This window comes from Misgurnus anguillicaudatus, chromosome 15, assembly GCF_027580225.2.
Source record: "Misgurnus anguillicaudatus chromosome 15, ASM2758022v2, whole genome shotgun sequence".
Taxonomy (NCBI): Eukaryota; Metazoa; Chordata; class Actinopteri; order Cypriniformes; family Cobitidae; genus Misgurnus; species Misgurnus anguillicaudatus.
In genome coordinates, this window is record NC_073351.2 from 25,389,502 (window position 1) to 25,411,894 (window position 22,393).

The window sequence follows — 22,393 nt, forward strand, 5'->3', positions numbered from 1 at the left end:
CACACAATTTCGTTCCTCGTGGCTTTCCATAATACTTCAACTTTTCAGAATGCCCTGTCGAAGGCACATTGAAAATAGGAGGAAAGCGGCATGTCGCGATTTCTCAGTGGTTTTACATGCGGAATGTAAACTGCCCCACTACTATACCGTAACAAGTGAAAGTTGGAACTACTTTAAAAATTACTTAAATTTGAAGCAATTTAAATTTTTTAAATATAATAAATATAATTTTAAATATAAGGTGAAAAAATTACTTCAATTGGTAAACTAAAAATGTAGGCCTTTTCAACTTTTCAATTTCAGTTTAGGCGTTACTAATTGAAGTCATTTTTTAAGTTAATCTAACTTTCACGTTTTAAAGTGTACTGTAAGTTGTTACCATTTGAATTTTTTTTTTTAAGTTGATCAAGCTTTCACTTTATACAGTGTAGGTGCTTTAATATTCTTCATAACAATGTACACATAACAGTACTCAGGGCCGCTGGAAGTCATTTTGAACAGGGGGTGCTGTGATTTTTTTTCCCCAAAAACACCTATAAGTCTATAGGCCTATTTAAAATACATTTTAAAAATAAATACATTGAGTTTCACTACTTTATTGTCATATACATAATAATATTAATTAAACTTCACAATTTTCAATGTCCATGCGGACAAAATTATTTTACTTTCGTTTTTAAGTAAGGATCACAGGTCGATTAACAATGGTAAAAGCTGGCTGAAAACATTCTCACAGTAACGTACATTTTTATTTCGATCTTTTCACTAAACAGTACTATTATTGTATTTTTTTGAACTTATAAATAATTAATAAATTGAACAAAAATAATAATGGGTTTAGTTCGGATATTGTATACGTTTTATAAAGAAATACATGGTGTATAATTACGTTTTTAGAATATATTAGGCTTTATATAAGGTTTGTACTCTAAAAACACTTTATTTGTAAGAGATAAAGAATTTACGAACCTGCAGAGAGCAGAAGCGTTTTAGCAGTCGGACAGCGCAATGTTTTAAAGAATTGCTTAAAAAAAAATTCTCAATTTCTCATCTCACCATATCCACAGGGACAGAGTCATTAGTCAGAGTCATTGCCCCCTCAGATCCGATTTGTGCCCCGTCTGTTTCATTTTTGTAATAATGGTTACAAATAAAATGCTCATCCTTTTGAGTTAAATAATAATTTAACCTTATCCCCATATGGGATTTAGAATGTTCAGTGACATGACATTACTGCCAGATTCAAACGTCTTTTGCGTTGGTTGGCTCCGGACGAGCTCAGCGCTGTCATATATCAACACAATGCAGTGTTTTCAACCTCATAATGTTTATTTTAGATTTCAAACATTTAAATACACATAAGCACTGGTAAAACAATAACCTACATTTACTTTGTAAAATACACAATGATGTCTGTGGAAGCAGCAATACAAATCTATTCAAATAAGATAATAATTTGCAAAGAATAAATAAATATTATTTTCAAAGAATGTGTTATTCATATCAGACAAACACAGTGGAAGCAACTATAAAGTTAACTCTATTGTTATAAAGGTTATAATGATACCTGTTTGAAAGACGGAGACGCGCATCTGTCAATCAGCTATTACATAATAGAGCAAGCGAGGCCAGAGACGAACGTGCTCTTAAACAGAAAATACTATATGGAATAATTTGTGCATCTTTGAATAATTGTAAGAATACATTTCCTTTAAATATAATTTTGTCAAGAGATAAAAATGTTTTTTCCAAATTGACTGCGGTTAAAAGCGTGTTTGGCGCATTTAGCTTACCTCAGAGTTTATTTCAGTAATATTGCTGTTTTCCCGGTAATAATAATAATAATAATACAATTTACATGTCAATCCTGCTTCCTTGACTGCTTATTAATTTTATTATGCTGTTATGTTAAGTTATTCTATGTGGATATTTATTGCCATATGAGACGTGCATTGCCGTTATATGAATACTCTTGTCTAATATTCAAATCATATGCGGAATAATGCGTGCATCTTTGAATAACTGTAAGAATACAGTTCCTTTGAAAATATTTTTTGTCAAAGTTTTGAGAAATAATATTGTTGTGAGGATATTTATTGCAGACATTTATTGCAGTTCGTCTATAATATGGAAATCATATAGCCAATATATAATGTTACCCTTCTCCTGACCACCAGGCTAGAGATTTTAAACATCCTTAATCCACATTTACTAGTCTATCAAATAATATCTCATGATCTATCATCATTACGCTGTCTAAATTTTGCTAGTCAGTTTCTGGTTACCTGTGCAGTTGCATAGGCTATTGAGTGTTTTATGGAGCGCTGCATTTAAAAATCTGTCGTTCCAAAGCGAGATCTCAGTGTGTATTATTCATTGATGGTATAAAGTTAAGCCCCTTCAACAATTTCACATGCCCCTCAGTCACTTCATCCTGCAGCCGGGCCTGAGTAGCATTTTAAAAAAACATTTAAAAATAGATGCATTTGTATAAAGCAAACCATTGATTTACTTAGCTACAGATGAAGCAGCTCTTTATGCCTTCTAACGTCTCATAAATGAACGTCGGTCATCATTTATGTCCAAGAGACTCAATAATAATCTTTTACATTTTAATCCTTTAATTTTTCAAATTAAAAAGCGTTTTTGTGCTACTGCACATCCATGTATGTGATAAGCAACCCCGCGTTGTCATCACGTTAATACTGTAGCCTATACGCATATTATCAACGCGCTCCTTCCCCTACTCTAGCAAAAGACACTCGCGTCGCGCATTGCGCCGGATGTATAATAGAGTCCACAGTCTCTCATGAGTTATGGGACGAATGCCCAGGGATTTCAGAATTTCTGTGTGGGCATGCATCAGCGAAAGGTGTGTGAGTCTTTTCTGGATCATGGTGCTGCGTACCCATGTCACCAATAGACGCAAGGCGGAGAAAGTGCGCTCGGATGAGGCCACGGAGATGGGTAGGCACAGACAGTAATGAAATTAAAATCCAAAATACACGTAATAACCTACGTGTGTCAAAAATAATTTCCTAAAATAAAAAGTAATATATAAATTGTGCAAAATATTTTTACTTAAAAAATCTCCCTCTCGCCAACAGGGGGTGCTGCAGCACCCGCAGCACCCCCACTTCCCGCGGCCATGACAGTACTGTAATTTAATAAATGTGTGTATAAAAATGTAATATACAAAATTGCACAATATAGACGTTTCATCGGACACACGTGATACACGTCTGGATCCGAACCTTACTTCCGGTTTCGATTTTTAATGGTCTGACTATTTGCTAAACTGATCTCTTGAACAAATGCCTTGTCGAAAATAATAAATGTTTTGGTTTCCTAGGTAATCTATGTGTTTGGTTTTTTTGCTTGTTATATAAATAAACTACGTTTGAAAGAACTTTGTTTTTATTTATTCTTAGCGGAGTTTACCGGAAGTTACATGCGGACAGCGGCAGCCGCTTGTTTATGTTGTTACTGCTGAAATGGTCTATAAGCAGAAAATGGGCAATTCACATTTTGCATCTTTTGCGAGCGCAAAAATACTTCAACTTTTCAGAATGCCCTGTCAAAGGCACGTTGGAAAGAAGGAGGAAAGCGGCATGGTGGCGTTTTCGCCGTGGATTTAGACGCAAAATGTGAACTGCCTGTATTACTACACTGTAAAAAGTGAAAGTTGGATCTACTAAAAAAATTACTTCAATTTGAAGCATCTGAATTTTTCACTTAAAGTAAGAAAATGGTGCATTTTTTAATTACTTAAATTGATAACAACTAAAAATGTAAGGTTTTTCAACTTTTTTCAATTTCAATTTAAGTGTTACCAATTGAAGTAATTTATTAAGTTAATCTAACTTAAAAACTTTTTACAGTGTCTTTTTTGAGTGCCTCAAACCTACTTAAAGTTTAAACCAGCCAAGTTAAACAACTCTAAGTTGCAAATCAAGTGCTCATTCTATCAACCTAATAAACACAATTGTTTTCTGACCAACTTCTGAAGTTGTGTAGCACAGGCAATTAGACTGAAACTGGCAGTTATACAAAATATCTGTGGTGTCATTTGTGCAGGTGTCCTATGACCTGTTAGGCCTCCACATCAAGCAATTAATAATGAAGTGTGGCTTGTTTATATGAAGACTCAGATCTGTCTTTGCTTTGGGGGAGGTCACTTCAATTTAGTCCATTGCCGTAAGACAGTAAATTGGATAAGATGTGTTTCTCTCCTGTTAGAAACTGTCACCTCCCCACCCCGTTCCCTTTCGTCTGAGCTGGGTAATACTGCCCATATGCAGGCGCTAATTATTTACTCCGCAGGCAGAGAACAAGGTCATGCTTGTTATACTATCATCCAATTCGCACAATCAGATTCAATGCACACAATCAGATTTCTCACAAAGAGAACTAATCTCGTTCTTTCACAAGCAATTATCTTGATGTAGCCGGCTGGTTGGAGATGTACCGTCCTGCCCAGATGAAGGCACAAATGACTTTGATTTTGCACCAGACGCGCAGGATGCAGCTGAGATCCGTGGCTAAGTTAAACTGCCAATCTGTGCTTCTATTGGAAAATTTAAACCAAATTAAAGAGAGCTTCAGCGCTGGATTGTGGCCAAAACAATTAAAGAGCCCTAGTATGGACACAACAGATGATCCTCCTGAGGACTGACTATGACCTTTTTCACAGAGTTGATGTGACACTTTTTGCACAAGTGAGGTCTGTGGGATGCACACTTATTGCATAAGATGATGTTGCATGAAATGAAATATACATATTTATAAAGAAATATTTTAAAAACAACATGAAAAGCACAGATGTCATTTTGCCCACTGCAGCATGCTAACTCACGCAGCCATCAAAAAATCAGTGTTGTGGAAATACAGAAATGTAAGTGCTGTCTGCTCCATATTCTGTGGGACTTTGTTGAAAGACACAACTGTTTCTCACTTTAACAGAAAGCAATAAAGTGACTAACAAACAAGACAAGCGACCATATGTGATCAATGTCTGCAGAAATGTGGAAAAAGTAAAGCACTGTCTTAAAGTTGCACACACACGCACCATTTAAAAATCCAACTGTACAAGCTCTTATTATCCACATTTAACAGTGATAATAATGAGCAAAGTAATATCCACATCTATGTCCATATTAATATTTAGAAAGAATAATCTCATGCTGTGGCAGAGGTTTCTTATTGCCTTTAAAACTCTGTAGACCCCATAACCGAGCAAATTGATTTTATTCCTGCTACAGTGAAAATATGACCATTGAAAATAAGTTGGTTTTGTTTTCACAGAATGAATTTAATCCTTATCTGTATTTTAATAATTGATCATTTTTGAATAATTAAAGAGCTAAGCAAGCAATTTTGCATTTAAAATATATATAATAGCCGTCCAAATACAGCCAAGACATCTAGGCAAAAACAAGGCAAAATTTTGTCTGTCAGTGAAAATATAACCGTAGCCCAAAAATGAATGAAATTAATTAAACCAATCACATTGTAATCACTGTTGACTTTGCTTACATGATGGAATATCATACATCTCCAAAGTGATTTTGGCAAAAGGGATATATAACCAAATTTTAAAAAAGTGCAAATTTGTATTAACTAACGTTAACAAAGATGAACAAATACAGTAACAAATGTACTGCTCATGGTTAGTTCATGTTAGTTAGAAAATGAGACCTTACCAATAATTGCATAGGCTTATAGAAATATTTTGCTATTTGGGGTGGGGGGGGGGCTTTGGGATACCTCCCTGAAATGAATTTTTGCAGGTTGGGATGTCTGTAGAAGTGGGTTACTCATAGCTGATCTACTGTATATTGGGGTATAGTTAACCAAAAGTAGAAAGTGAAATGATGGCTATTGCTTGCAGGGACCTGTATTATTTTGCTACTATATAGTCTTTATTTGTTTTGTGTTCCCGCAGCTCATTTGTGGAACATTGCATTAGCGAAACAAGCGGTTGTGGGTTTACTGATAAAAAGTTATACTTATAAAACTCGCTTTGGATACGCATCTGACAAATGCCTAATGTAAACTTGATATGTTTGTTTTATAGTATTGTTACTATAGTACCATGATGTATCCAGTCCAGTAATAGGGTGATTCTCACGAAAACTTGGTTTTAAAAATGTCAAGCATGAAAATGTAAAAATTGCTTAAATTTACTTTTTTTCCCACCAGACATTGAAAAACAAAGTCTGGAGTAAATGGGAACATTAATTTAAAAACTTTTACTTATCATTTAACACTTTTTGTAACATAATTTTAAAAATGAGTCCTTAAAAATCTCATTACCGCAACAGTCAGAAAACATCAACACTGACATATTTTCAAAATGACATGACAAACCTGAAAGAACATAATTTGGAGATTCTGCACATGCATTTAAAATCAACGTATTATGCTTCTATTAATTAAATTAACATTTAATAAGCATCTGTTGCGGTAATGATAATCAAAATGTCGTGTAAGCATTCTGACAAGACAATATTTCAAATTAACTGTAAAAAAAATGATCTTACCTGGTAGCCATCTTGAAGTAACTGGTCCATGTGCTTGGTCACTCAAAATCAAACTTTATTAAAATTCTGTATGTGTGCTTAAACTGTTCTCAAAAAGTGTTGCGGAGGATGAGAACATCAGGCATGGATACATCATTTTCCTAATTTTTCTTCATTATTATTATACATGAATATTCAGTAAATATTTTTTCTGTCATCTAAAGTAGTCTAGCAAAACATCCATTTAGTTTTTTTCTTAATATTTTTGTGTTAATTTGATTAAATTACAACATAACGCATGTTCAAACACAGCCGGACACATTGCGGTAATGAGAATTTCAGCAGAAAATGAGATAAAACTTCCAATTATAAATTCTTATGTTGAAATCACACATTGTGCAAGGTAGAACACAGTATTGTGTTAATTCTGATGCTTTTTAATGTTACTATATTACACATTTTAAAGCTAAAATCATTAGTGCCGTGGTGTTTCAATGGTTTCGTGAGAATCACCCAATAAATCCTAAAAACAGAAAAACGTGTAACTTCATTGGCTCTTTGTTAAACATCTTTATAAACTGAAAATTAGTCTACTGTATCTTCAAGCTTGGTGCCTACTTTATGTATTGCATTAGACTATACTGCCATCTCCTGGTTTACAGGCTTTGACAACTTACTGGATGTCTTTAAAAAGCAAATTAATAAAAAAAAGGTTTTTGTTGGATTATACCACCTATGTTAATCTAAATGATTTTGATAAATAAAGTAACATCTCAATCTAACACGAAAGTATAATGAACAATAAGACTAGAGCATATATACTGTCCAAAGGCCATGGAGGAATAATATATTTGGTCTCTTTGAATTGTTCAGCTCTTTTTTAGTCAATTACTTAAATGCATTAGTCTTTTTAATTACAGACGGCCAATTAGAGAAATGAAAATCAACAAGCACTCTCTTTTCCATTTCATTAATGTAAGTGGGATTGAACAAATAACAAATGAATTGAGCGTTTACCTAAGAGATACTGTACAGTGCGATTTTAAAACCAATGAATTTGTTAAAACCTACAATTGTCTTAATGTGGAGTATTAGTTTAATGTCTCTCATAATTAAAGCATTAGGATAATCAACAATAATGTCAATTATTTGCCAGAATGTAGTGTTTTTACAATTACATTAACTCATGAAAATATGAGTGAAAAAAATAAAACAATTTAATGGACAGATGAGCAACATTCCCTTTAAATGGGAGACATTATAACATAATGCGCCGATTTCTCAGACAGGACTTATTATAGACTAAAATGCATTTTTGAGCTGCCTTCATTTCAAAACACCTTGTACTAACATTAGTGCCAGTGTTTTGTTTTAAGATGCACAAAAGTATTGTTTGTTTGTTTTTCGTAGGGTTTGTTTGTTAAAACTACCTAAATGTCATAAAATAACTAAAGCCTAGTCTGAATTAATCTAAACCCTGTCTGGGAAACCACCCAAATATGAGCCTCAGATAAGATCGGATGTTTATATTTGAACACTGTATTTTATTTTAACATTATTGTGTCTGTTGAAAACAGTTTTGTTACTTCCAATTTAACACATTTAAATTGGAAGAAAAAAAGAGTAAAAAAATGTATAATGAGCACAAAACATCTTCTCAGGATTCTTTGGGAATTTAGTGATGTGATCCTAACCTGTGAAACGAGGTTCCCTTTCAAAGGGAATTGTAATGCTGTGTCATGCTAATGACACAGCGTCTCGTTCCCTATCTCAGGGAACCGTGGTTATAGTCATAACCTTGACATTGTGTTTTTTTGTTGGGGCTGAATACTTTGCATAGATGAGAACTAAGGCCTTTTAAGTAGTAATGATGGCCCTGATGTCATCACAAGCTTTAATGTGATTGGTTAATTTTTTTTATGTAGCATAGGTCTTATCTTTTTGACTGAAGGTGATTACTGCTCTTTGGCAAAACATGGGGAAGATAGATTTCATAAATGGTTTAAATAAAACCATAAATTCATACTTACTACAAGGTTATATACTATACAGTGTTACTCATTTTAGTATTTCAGGCAAGTATATTATTCAGAAATACTTTTACAAAGTAATTCACAAATTCGGTGAAGTGTAGTTGCATTATTTCGAAATAAAAGAACTGATCAATATCATAAGAGTTTTAATAAGTATGATTTAATTACATTGGAAGAAAAATAAATATACATTAAATAAATATAATAAACTCTTTAATTGGATGCTTTATTTACATTCTTTATCCCAATCAAATTTGACCTAAACAAGCTTAGCTAAAACCAAACACACAACTGCTGTTGCTATTACAGTATTACAGTGAGAACAGACACATATTCACAAAAATGTATAAATGTCTTTCCACGTGGCGGGTCTTGGTCATTAGTAATATGCACTTCGCTTCAGAATGTATGGTCTTCTTGATTTATTGGTGCGCAGTTGCCTTTTTAGTATATATGGAGATTTCCTCTTCAGTGGGGTGTCACCGTTTTGATCCTGATATTCTTGACCGTCTTCAAGCTAAAATGAAAGAAAGAATATGTGAATTAGTGCACCTATAATGTCACTCAGTATATTATTACAAAGTGTAAATAACAATCAATTGGGTGGCAGATGCCGTCATTCAGCAGGCATGTCCTGACGGATGCTTCGTTTGTTGCCTGCCTTTCTTTGAGTTTCTCATAAGTGTGCTTGAATAAAATGTATACCTTATTGAAAATAATTACCAAAATCAAAAAAGCACAGATTTTTATTTGACTCATGAACTGGAAATTTAACAGTATCCCCTATCACTTTTAAGCACAGGACCTTAATAAAATAATACATTGGTTTAGTGCTTTGTTTTTTTCCATGTAACCTAATTTGTTTGGTTTGTGTTGTGATCATCTGTTGGCCACTTTTAACCTGACTGCATTTTCATGTTTTTTTCCAAAACATTTACTTTGGCATTACACACAAAAATCTACATTAGTTTTTATTTATTAGTTTATTAGTTTTCATTTTTGAACTTACTGTAACCGTGTGGTGTGTCTGCTTTGCGTTTTGAAAAATAATACAAATGCATTTAACAAATAGGCCATTCTTAAAATTCACCACTCAGTTTTTCCACTAAGGGATCCATCCCTAAAAGGACAACAACTGATATAGACTCAAATAATTTTTAATATCGTTTCTCACCTCTCTGGGCTGCAGTATCCTGCAGAGGTTCTGAAGGTCATGCAGTTCCACAAGCATTTGGGCAAAGGAACCAGAGACATCCCGATCATAGTCATCCTGATCCCCTGTTTCCTCCTCTTCCCCGGTGCCCCAGGCTTCACGCCATGTCTCCCCAAGATTGCCCACCATCCTGCACACATCCTGAAGAGGCAGCTGCCACAAGGGGGCGATGTGCTTGCTCTGCTTTACCTGCATGGCAAAACACATATTCACTTTTAATGGTGCACTCTACATCACAGCTTTATTTAAGTTTTGCTTTTTCCAGCCATTTTCTCAGTTACAGTAGTATACATGGTCTAGGTCATATTTGTCTAGATTTTATACTGCATAGATAAAACAATCTAATAATAATTTGGCTGAGAAAAGTAACTGATTAATTCTCTCTTTAGTCTGATAAAAAACGCTCAATGCAGTATGTAAGTTTAAACTATTTTAGTAATTTTTATATCAATCTCTATCATTTTTAATGCAGTATATAAGTATTTTTATAAAACGAATCGAGAAGAAAGGAAACACCATAGCCTTACTTTAAAATTCAAGTGCCCTACACTTTAAAGGACACCTTTATAAAGAGCCTCTGTTGGCTACAGATGTTTTAAAAGCAATACTATACCTTTGAAGTGATGAGACTTCTCAGTACCTCTTCCTCAATTGCCCTTTTCCCCTGGTCTATGTCTGAAGAGCAACAAAACACAATATTTACACATTTAAATTAAAACCTGATCATACAAAAACACCAAAGGCATGTTTAATTCATGTTCTGAAATAGGAATCTAAAGATGAAGTATATGCAATATATACAATATAAATAAAAATATTTATTTGAACCATTATTCAGTATATTAAATTGGGTAGACAAAAAGATACATGGGTCGGCAAAAACAATTTAAATCTATAAGACTTTTAATTGGACCCCAAAGTGAGCAACTTTGAGCTATTCATTTCCCTTTAAATTTGGGTTATATAGGATATTACTAAAACTTGTACTATATAATATTAAATCTCACATAGCTGCGTCATAAATACTATAATACCTATAAATTCCTAATGTAAATTGTTGACATGAAAATGATCAAACTATTTACCTTGCAAATATTTTTTTTTTCAAAAGGTATTAAAATGTTAAATTGCCTACCTGAGCACAGTCCATCACACAATAAAAACAGTAGCATAATGAAGGTCAGCTGTGTCTGCATTTTTTTGGTAGTCCCACGATCGTTGCACATTTAAGACAGGCCCAAGTCCATAGGGTTAGAGGTCAGAAAAGAGTGTAAAACCGATGGCAAAGCTGAGAGAAGTTGTAACAGAGACAGAGAGGCACAGACAAACACTTCCCGATGAAGTCACAATGAAATCCTCTTGGTTTTCGTCCAACCTGTTTGCTGCGTCTTCTCTTGGCTTTCTCAGAAGTGAAGTGAGGATTGCTGGGCTCCATTCCACCCAGTATATAAGACCGTCTATGATGTCAGAGCGATATCGTTCATACCCCTCCTATCCATCTCCCTATCTCTCTCCCCCCATCCCTCCCACCGTGCACCCTTGTCCTGTGTCACGATGACATCAACAGACACCTAAGAAATGTTGCGTAGTTGACGTCAAAAACATGAAGATATTCTCATTTGATGTTCCTCTCTTCATTCTAGTGGGAGGTGAAGTTGTTATTAGTTCTTGGAAGCGTGATGATGATGATGAAAGATAAAGGTAGACAAGTTGTATTGATATAAAGAAAAAACAGAGCTTTAACAGTTCGAATGCACGCATCAGCACAGGTCATGCTGTTCTGGATAAACACAGAGCTACGTACTGTAAGGATAACAAATTACAGTAACTGATAACTTCTGTTTTCCATTATACTGTATTTTCCACTGACTTTTTCCACTTGCTTTAAAAACTATTTTTATTCATACCTGCTTTAATTGGCTTTATGTATCGCAATATGAAGGATTTGGTGTGACGTGGAAAAATATACAGTGTTAATGTTGTCATTATTAGTCTATATCTCTCACAAATATTACGGATAACTCTGTCATTCGCTCTCAGAGAAAAGGTACAAGGTACAAAAGTTGTCACTGGGGTAAGTACCTTTTAAAAAACTATACTTTGTACCTCCATATTGGTACCACATACTAGTACATACAAAATGGTATTGGGACCTTTTTTAAAGTGATAACTTTTGTATCTTTCTCTGATAGTGTTTATACTTTCAATGTAAATATCTATCGGTACTGTTTTGGCCAAAATTATAAAAGTAATGTGAACCTTTTTGAGTTCCCCTCAGTACAATCTGTAATACAACAAGCAACATTCTTTCTTCTGATAGTCTGTAATGTCAAGGCTGAATAAATGATGGACTAGGTAGTTTTATGTTTATAAACACACATTCAAAGACATAACTTTTAAATGATTCAAACATTTTAAAGGGGACATTTCAAAAGACTTTTTAAAGATGCAAATAAATCTTTGGTGTCCCCAGAGCACGTATGTGAAGTTCTAACTCAAAATACTATACAGTATAGATCAGTGGTTCTCAAACTGGGGGCCGCGAGATGGTGCCAGGGGGGCCCCAGCTTTATGACATTTTATAAAATAAATTAATTTATCATGAATTCTGTGGAATTAAACCTAAAAAAAAATAAGGCTACTAACCAACAGGACTACTTTGTATCATTCAATATGTTTTGTTTAATTAAAAGTTGAGTTTTAGAACAGTTTTCTGTCATAAATTTTCTTTGGGGGGCCGCGAAAGAATGCGCCGTACACAAGGGGGGCCGCATGCTAAAAAAGTTTGAGAAGCACTGGTATAGATAATTTATTATAACATGTTAAAATTGACACTTTGTAGGTGTGAAATGAGCTGATCTCTGCACTAATGCTGTGGTTCGAAAGTGCAGATTAGTATTATCCCCTTCTGACATCACAAGGGGAGCCACATTTCAATTACCTATTTTTTCACATGCTTGCAGAACATGGTTTACCAAAACTAAGTTACTGGGTTGATCTTTTTCACATTTTCTAGGTTGATTAAAGCACTGGGGTCCCAATTATAGCACTTAAACATGGAAAAAGTCAGATTTTCATGATATGTCCCCTTTTAAAGACGGAGCAAATAGCTTTTCTAATAGTAGTTTAAATAGATTAAATTGCAGAACTATATTCTCAATTTCTTTAAAGGTGCAGTGTGTAAATTTTAGCGGCATCTAGTGGCGAGGTTGTGAATTGCAACCTAAGGCTCAGTCCACTGCTCACCTCTTGCTTTTGAAAAACACAGATAGAGAAGCTACGGTAGCCGTCACCGGACAAACATGTCATCGCCAGAGACAACTTAGTAAAAACGTTTGTCCGTTAAGAGCTTCCGTAAAAACATGGCAGCACAAAATGGCGACTTCCATGTAAGGGGACCCTCGATGTATGTAGATAAAAACGTCTCATTCTAAGGTAATAAACACATAACGGTTCATTATGAAAGGTCTTTGTACACCCCTGATAATATAGTTTTGTATATTATTTTGAATTTCTGTCAAGAGGTCCTTCTAAAAATTACACACTGCACCTTTAAAGACTCTTGTTACAAAACTTAAGTTCATGAAGGTGAAATTTGACTAGATTTAGTAATAAATGTAAGTTTTCTTCATTTTGGTTATCATACTTGAAATACCAAAAGATCAAAATGAGTCTCTTTTTAATAACAAACACACATTAGGCCTAATCTTGTATTATGGTTCATTATATCACAGTGCTTTTAAATCTCTGTATAATCAGTTTTACACATCTCTCCCTGCAGCCTTGAATTTGGTCACCTCCCCTTGTGCGCGGTGGGCCGGTCCTGCGCTGTGAACGCGCTTGTAACTCCCCTTGTAACTCATCTTACTTTGAAGTTCACAAGGAACTTTTTCCACGATCAGCACTTCAGCGGCACTTTCCCGATGAGCTTCGAGCGCTCCGCTTTCCTACACAATGAACTCTGATCGTATTGACGTTTAATGACGCGCAATGGCACCTTTTGGGAAAAACTTTCTGAAAGCGCGCTTGAAGAACAGGTATGATTCATAATAATAACTTACATTTTACAGTTGTATCATGAAACACACGAATATGCATAGTAACAAACAAACCCGATAAATTATTGTTTGTGCGTAATTGCCAGAATAGTTTACAATGAGAAAAGCGCATACTAACAATAATGGGTTGGGGTGCTGTAAACTGTCGTCACTGTAACAACAGCTCTCGCTCTCTCAATGTTTCACTGCATGGACGCAGAGAATCGAGTTACACTAATGCTGTTGTTCTGCTCGCCCTGTTGCCTCTATAGATGCAGGTAGCTGGCGTTAAGTAACGCCAAGTGTCTCCAAACCGAGTCATTTTCCCTCTAAATATTAAATGTCGGATGCGTGTACTGTATGTGGGTTAATGCCTACTGTAGATGAAAAGAAATAGCTCAGCTTTCATATTAATATATACATGTACACTCTTAAAAAGGATTTGTTCATTTTTTACACATTTTTGTGTCACATAGCACATTATTATGTGTCAATTATTTGTGTTAAAATAAATAAAAGTTACAACAAACGTTGTTTTAAAACTTAAGGGGCACAAAGTCTGTTGTCTCAAAAATAACACTGATTGTGTTGTTTTTAATACATTCACTTTAATTTTTTTATCAAAATTGTATATAAAAACATGCCTAATATTATTGTTGTTATTGCTATTATTATTAAACCTGTTTTAGAGAAAAGCTTATAATTGCTTTTTGCTTGGCTAAAGTGGAAAGACACCTGTCATGGTGTGACCACCATAATTGGCTTTGTATTGTCATTTATTTTAAGTGGCCTGATTAACTTCTGATATCTGTGTTTCCAGATGCTTCTGTCTAAATTGATTGTCACCGTTGATGTTTGCTGGGTCAGAAAAGTGGATTGTAGATAGATATATAGTAAATTAGTTTTTCATGTTGCGGTTTTCTATTGACAAAAAATAAATCCACCCACATTATTTTATCGGTTCGGAATTACATCGAAATTATGTGCAAGACTTGATTTTACAACAACTCATTTGACTTGGCCTTTAAAGCGCAAGACAACTGTGATTATCTGAAATGTTCAAAGGGATAACTAATCAAAGGTAATCCAACTCTGTCTGTTTCTAGTGGTTTGTGTCAGTCGAATGGTTGATTTATGGATGCTTTAATTTAATTTAATTTTCTAAAAGTATATGCGCTCCAAGAATAGGGAATTTAAGTCTCTAGGTAGTTATTACCCTTCGGTTAACTACCTCAGCTGGCATTATTGTGTGGTTATTTTAGTGTGCCAAACAAGATTAACATCTCTGTTACACCTTAAGTATTGGTAAAGTACCTACTAAAACAGCACTGAGCTTAAAGTTGTATTTTGCTATTGAGACCAACCACTTTACTTAGAGATTCAATGTAGATGTTATGTCTTTCCACCCACAGTGATGTTTATCAAGTAAAGGGGGTCTTCCCAAAAATAAAAAATAAAAGCCTTTTAGATGGAAAAGCACAGTTTTAATGTCTCTACAGTACATGTTTTAGTGCGTGTCTTTTAAGAGAAGTTGTTCCTCACATGGCCACTAAAATACACAACACCTCGTAATGATTCAGATGACAAGAATTTGTCTATGTTGCTTTTTCAAACTGTGTGTTGAGTCTAATACAGCATGTGCTCGGTTACTGTGATCATGTCTGGTGGTAAAACACGTGTTTGCTCTGTGAGACGAGAAACAGAACGTACAGTTTTGTTTAACTTCAGTAAGCCTCACATTGTGTCCGGCGTTGTGATTATTAGGCCACAACAGATACTTGTACAATATGTTTCAAAACAGGCTTTTGTTTTATGTAATGGACCAACCATGCACAATGTTCTCAAGTGTAATAAAATACTCACAAACACAAACAAACCTGTATTTTACTGTAAATATAAAAGGAAATATATATCCAAACTATTCAGGTATTTTCCATTGCCCCACAATAAATCAACTTGGTCGCAGGATGTATGTAACAGGATGTGGCTGGTCACCATTGATATTCCCAAAAGACAAACACAGGTGCATCCATCTCCCCTCTTTCATTTCCTGTACTCATGAGGATTTTGGAATAGACAAACAACAATAGACCGTTTCTGTAATACAATGCTGGATTCTGAATCTCAAAAAACATTGCATCAACCAATGTCAAGTGTGAATGCTTGTATTGTGAATAGCTACACTTATTTACTTCCCATAAATCCCAGGGTTACCCACTTCTATTGTAATGCCATGCAATACTAGCACATGTGTGCGTGTGGAGTTAATGTTTAAAAATAGCATTTTGCATGGTTAGTATTTAAAGTGCATTTGCAGATTTAGTTAATATAGATGTTTTAGAGAGGCTTTCTGAATACCAACTGCGAATAGCTTAACTATTGACTTGTTAGAGTAGCAATGTCTAACTATTAACTAACCTCTTGCATACGTATTGAATTCTTTCAAAAAAATTCACAAAACCTACACTATGGCAGGAGTCTGATATGTAAATAGATATTTTACGTCTGGACACCTTAATTGATAGTTTGCACTTGTTTGTTCTTTTTAGGTCTAAGGTTGTAGAGGAGACACCAGGAAAAGAAATCCAGGTGCGGGTGTGTCAAGAAGAAAAAATAGTCTGCGGTGTGACCAAGCACACGACATGTGCCGACCTGATTAAAGCTTTATTAGAGGACCACAAGACAATACCCGAAAGTAAAAGGCTTTTACATGGAGAACCCAAAGACTTCTGCATCCTGGAACGGTGGAGGGGATTGGAAAGGGCTCTTCCGCCACTCACTCGAATCCTCAGACTTTGGACCGCATGGGGTGACGAGAGACCTTTCATACAGTTTGTTCTTGTAAAGACCAGCGAATTCGTGCCATCGTCTAAGGGAGCCAAGAGGTCCTCGAGATCTCGGGGAGCGAGGTCAAGGAGATCGGAGCAGGGACCTGCGCATTACGCCAAGGCCGTGTCTGTGGAAAAGCAGAAGCGCATGGTAAAGAGGGCCTTTCGTAAACTTGAGAAGATTCACAGAGAAGAGACGTCAGAAGGGTCTGAAGAGATCAGCAAGATGGTGCGGTTGATCATCTCCCAAGACCAGACCATACGCCAACAGATTCAGCAGATGCGTGAGCTGGACTTGGAAACTGAACTTTTGGAGCAACAGCTGATAAGCAGCCCCACTTCTCGCTCCAGCCTCATCGAATGTGAAGACGGAGAGGCATCGTCCCAATTTTTATCTGAATACGAGGGCCAGATGGAGGAGTACTTTAACACCAGTGACGGAATAGAGCAACTAGAACTACATTTGTGCAGACACAAAGAACTCATTGATCGGCTCTGCCGAGACATTGACCTGGAGCTGAGGAGCAATGCTTGGACTTCCGATTCGGAAGAGTTGAAAGGGGCCGCAGCTGCGAGTCCAGACCTGGATTTGGTACCTGACCTCTCTATGTCCTCATCGGATCTTTTGGAGTTGGAAAGCTTACGCGACGAACTCGAGTCGAGCATGACAGCTGGGCTTTCGCTCCATTCCCAAACCCAGGAAATCGAGAAGGAACTGCACCAGAACAAAACAGCCTTACAGTCACGCAACCAAGAATACCAGCATCTCATAGCCCAACTCGGTGCACTGGAGCTGGGTGACCAGCCAAGCCCAATGAAGAGCCAGATAAGGGCGGCTGTCTCTCAGCAGACAGCAAGCAAGGTCAGACAAACATGCTCACCTACAGATGTAACAGACACAGACTCAGACACTGGAATAAGCTCTACGCACAGTCAAGACTCGCTGTCACCGTGCACGGACAGGTCACCTCCACTGGATACTGATGTTTAGATGAGCTGAGGATACATTGAACAAGTGCTTTTTTACTGTATTTAAAAACTTTCAAATCAAATATTAACATTATTTAACTGTTACACTTGCATTATGTTACAGCGCAGCTACTGACACAAACACTTTAAAATTATTAAAAAGGTGCTTAGAGTGTTCACAGCGATGCCATAGAAGATCAATTTTTGGTTTGTCAAAGAACCATCTTTTTTTGTGTTCAACAGAAAAAAAGAAACTCATACAGGTTTAGGACAACATGAGGGGGAGTAAATGATGATCAAATTTTCATTTTTGGGTGAACTATCCCTTTAAATCTTCTTTATGGAACCATTTGGCTAAAAATGGTTCTTCTGTGGCATCGTGAAGCACCCTTTATTTTGAAGAGTTTAGATTTAGTATAGATTAAAGCATACAGATTAAACTTCATATGCACTTAAAGCCCAAATTAAATATTGGGAAAGACTCAAATGTTTTACACCACAAAACCACAAAAGGACTTAATATTCATGTATATTAAATTAGAATGCAATGCATTAGAAATGTACTTGCATACAACATAAATACAAAGGTTATGCAAGACTTTCTCCCCAAAAATGTAACATGAAAGTGTAAATAAGTCCATTGCATTATGAAAAGCAACACATTTGTGACCCTGGACCACAAAATCAATCCAAATGGTTAATTTTTTTTGAAAATTAGATTTATAAATCATCTGAAAGCTTAATGAAAAAGCTTTCCATTGATGTATGGATTGTTAGGACATGATATATTTGGCCGAGATACAACTATTTGAAAATCTGGAATCTGAGGCTGCGAAACAAATCTAATTATTGGGAAAATCACCTCGTGTCCAAATGAAGTACTTAGCAACTAGCCTACCTTCACTCACAAAAATAAAGTTTTGATATATTTACGGTTAGAAAATTACAAAATATCTTCATGGAACACAATTTTTATTTAATATCCTACAAATTTTTGGCATCATTTTGACCCATTAATGTATTGTTGGCTATTGCTACAAATCTACCCAGTCTCACAGAGTTGCGTATAAATAGCACGAAGTGTGAAAATCGTGCAATATATACGCCAGGTTCCACTTTGGCGTGCATGTGATACGCCAGTCCTTCCCATTCACTTAAACAGCACATCTTTTTTTGTCGTTTTATTTATTGGTTTCAAATTTTTTTTCTATTTTTTAAACCATTTTCGCTTGGGTTTAGGGTTAGATTTGAGGTTTGCTTAAGGAGGTTATTTAACGTACAGGTTTCTCCATGTTTTTGATTATATTTAAGCCATGGTCGCTTGGAGTTGGGAATTGGGGTTTGGATGTAATTTTTATATAACAAAAAGTTGTTCTAACCCTTAACCCAAGCGAAAATGGTAAAAACATAGCAAAACAATTAAGAAACCAATAAATAAAATGACAAAAAAGATGTGAATGGGAAGGACTGGTCTATCGTGTGCACGCCAAAGTGGAATTTGTACAATTTTAACACTACGTGCTATTTATACGCAACTCCATGAGACTGGGTTCAATATAGCCATACTACTAATGACTGGTTGTACTGTCCAGGGTCACATTTAGCTGTAATAACAAGATATGCATGCATCCAATTGTTTTACATTAAAACAACTACTGTATATATAAACTGTGTACAGTAAATAAGCTTAACTTTTGAATGTTTCTCAAAGACTTAAGATGTACAGTGTACTGTATCTGCACATACTGCAAAATATAGAGCTATATCATTTATCATATGAATACATAATTTATTTGTTAACCCTTTATTTGTTATTGTGCTGAAATATACTACTGTATACACAAATGTTTTCTAAACAATGTCTTAGTCTTTTTAGCATAGCAAAGCAATAACATTTCCCCTATGTTATATTGCAATATAAGATGTGTTAGCAACATTCTTTTCTGATTTGGCACTTGATAACTTGCGGTCTCACGTTCCTTCAATGTTTAAAGTAGGTTAAAACAGCACTTAGTGAAAGAACTTGAAATCTAATGGGAAAACTTTCGTACATTTAAGTCAGTGCCAGTGAGACATTTGATTCCCTGTACTTCGAATAATTGCCTCGTTCTTTTCTTCTGTAAAACTTGCAGAGACTAAGACAGTCCTGGTCTCATTGCCACGTTGAATTAATGCATGCCTCCTGAATGGTGACTACGTGTTGTTACACAGCGTGACTCATAACACATTTGATCTTAAAAAAAAAAAAAACCGACCGCAAATGGGTTTAAAATAATAAAGGTTGCATTATGCAGCAGACCTTGGTTTATTAAAGTGTGTTAATAAAGCTTCGCTTGACTGGGTCCATCCGAGTGCTGTGGCGTCACGCTGAGATAATAACCGAATTCCCCTCGTTGGCTCTCATCCAGCCCCGCACAACCTGTAGGGTGCAGGCATTATAAAATCAGAGGGCTCTTTAATGTCTTCACTGCCAGCACCGTAACTTGTTTACTGCCATTGTCAATTCAGAAGGAATCAGAGAGCTGCCAGGACTCAGTCATGTTGCAAAACATCTGTAATTACCAGGGGCGAAAACGGCAATTACTGACTTTTATCTGTCGTTGCTTCTCCCTCAGCACTAACAATTTAACTGCCCAATTCTTTGTAAACACTGCAAACACCATTGAACATTTAATTAGGAGTGCATTGGTGTCCCTACAAAGCAGTTTGTCTGATAATGTGTGAGGTGGCACAGAAACAGAAGAGGGTCATGACATCATCATAATAGTGGGCTTTGGTGTACAGTAGTAGAGTTGGGGAATAGGATTTGCATGGGTAAGTATTTTTATCCCCCCAAGGCTGTCTTGTAACAAGACACTTGTATTTTCCTTCACTGTGCAATGCGAGTTTCTTGATATAAACAAATGATGTGGTTTTTCCACACAAGTGATGGGATTATTTTAACAGTTGGCTGCATTTCACATTTTCAAGAACAACAGTAGGATTATATTCTCAGTGTCTGCCTTGACATTTTTTCCTTCAGGTCATTGATTTCAATGTTAATTTTGCTCTCATACACATCAGTGAATTTTGAACTTGTACCAAAAATCAAATAAACTAATTTTGGAATCACTGAGACTGACTGGCTTTTTTTCAGAAGTTTCTCAAGTTATTACTGTGTGGGTAAAAGGTGTATATTAAAAGATTATAGGAAACACCTGCTTTAGTGATGCACGCCTGAGTTGAAAACAACTCAAATGTTTTAATCTCATAATTACATGTTGAAAGCTGTAATGTCTTTTATTTTTATTAAAAGCAAACATTTATAGCAAAGATGTTGTACGATAAATCTTTATTTAAAGCAAAAGCTACCAAAAATATATATTAATATTTGCTTTGTTTCAAACCTTTCTGAGTTATTTGTTCACAATTTCAGACTGACATGGTTCTTGATGTAAACAATTATCAGCAAACAACTTTAAGGTTTGTTTAATCACAGAGTTATTAAAGGATTAGTCCATTTTCTTAAAAAAAAATCAGATAATTTATTCACCACCGTCATCCAAAATGTTGATGTCTTTCTTTGTTCAGTCAAGAAGAAATTATGCCCTTTGAGGAAAACATTCCAGGATTTTTCTCATTTTAATGGACCCCAACACTCAACATTTTCAATGCAGTTAAAAATTGCAGCTTCAAAGGACTCCAAATGATCCCAAACGAGGCCTAAGGGTCTTAAAAATGTGCTGTAATTATGCAGCTGGTTGCCAGTAACTTACTGTAGAAGATAAAGACTGAAAATGTTTCATGTTCATTTAACTTCGAACAAGCTGTTGCCAGTAAATAACATAAATGTAAAATCTACAGTAAGTTACTGGCAGCTAATACCTATTTATACTGTAATTTCTACAGAATCTTTTTACAGTGTAGTGAAACGATTGTCATTTTTGGCAAGAAAAATAAAAAATATGCACTTTTAAACCACAGTTTCTCGTCTTCCTCCGTTCCTGTGACGCGCCAGCGTGACCTCACGTAATTGCGTAATGCCGTGGAAATGTCACGTGTTACATATATGAAACGCACACTTGCGGACCATTTTAAACAATAAACTGACACAAAGACATTAATTAGTATCATTCCACATACAACAACATCGGAACGCTCCTCTGTCTCCTCACTTGTAAACACTGGGGCATAGTTTTGCATGCGTCATCTGTGACCTCTTGACGTGATGACGAATTACGTGAGGTCGCGCTGGCGCGTCACACGACCGGAAGAAAATTAGCAGTTGTGGTTTAAAAGTGCATTTTTTTTTCTTGACAAAAATGACAATCGTTTCACTAGTTAAGACCGTTATGCCTCATTTGGGATTGTTTAGAGTCCTTTGAAACTGCAATTTTAAACTGCATTAAAACTGTTAAGTGTTGGGGTCCATTAAAGACCATTAAAATGAGAAAAATTCTGGAATGTTTTCTTCAAAAACATAAATTTTTTCTCGACTGAACAAAGAAAGACATCAACATTTCGGATGACATGGTGGTGAGTAAATAAACTAATCTTTTAAATGAAATGACTCGTAAATTCAGTATGAGTAAATAATGAAATAATTAATTTTTTTGGGTAAACCATTTAAGATACACCTTAGAACAAATTGATAAAGTTTTAAGACTTTTGGCCTCGTAGCAAGTACATCGTATCCTTTGGCAGTCATCTATAAATGTGCAATTTAAATTGTATTTTTAAAGGATTCAGTGGAAACTGTGTGCACTTGCGAAATCTTGTCAGGGAACGGTTTCATCTTTTTTTCAAATCTCAT

The 22,393-nt window shown here is 35.5% G+C and overlaps 2 protein-coding genes across 2 annotated transcripts; one reads left to right on the forward strand and one right to left on the reverse strand.

Annotated features, from left to right (window-relative positions):
* Positions 1-8,685: 8,685 nt before the first annotated feature.
* On the reverse strand, positions 8,686-11,261 carry nts (neurotensin). The gene is made up of 4 exons (XM_055174511.2): positions 10,903-11,261; positions 10,381-10,442; positions 9,729-9,956; positions 8,686-9,071 (listed from the first exon to the last, which is right to left on the reverse strand). Exons 1-4 carry the CDS (start codon positions 10,991-10,993, stop codon positions 8,934-8,936), a joined length of 519 nt encoding a protein of 172 aa, XP_055030486.2. The 5' UTR covers positions 10,994-11,261; the 3' UTR covers positions 8,686-8,933.
* A 2,366-nt stretch (positions 11,262-13,627) lies between these two features.
* Positions 13,628-18,303, forward strand: rassf9 (Ras association domain family member 9). Its single transcript, XM_055174517.2, has 2 exons — positions 13,628-13,804; positions 16,354-18,303. The coding sequence occupies exons 1-2, from the start codon at positions 13,758-13,760 to the stop codon at positions 17,621-17,623; spliced, it is 1,317 nt and encodes a 438-aa protein (XP_055030492.2). The 5' UTR covers positions 13,628-13,757; the 3' UTR covers positions 17,624-18,303.
* Positions 18,304-22,393: the final 4,090 nt, after the last annotated feature.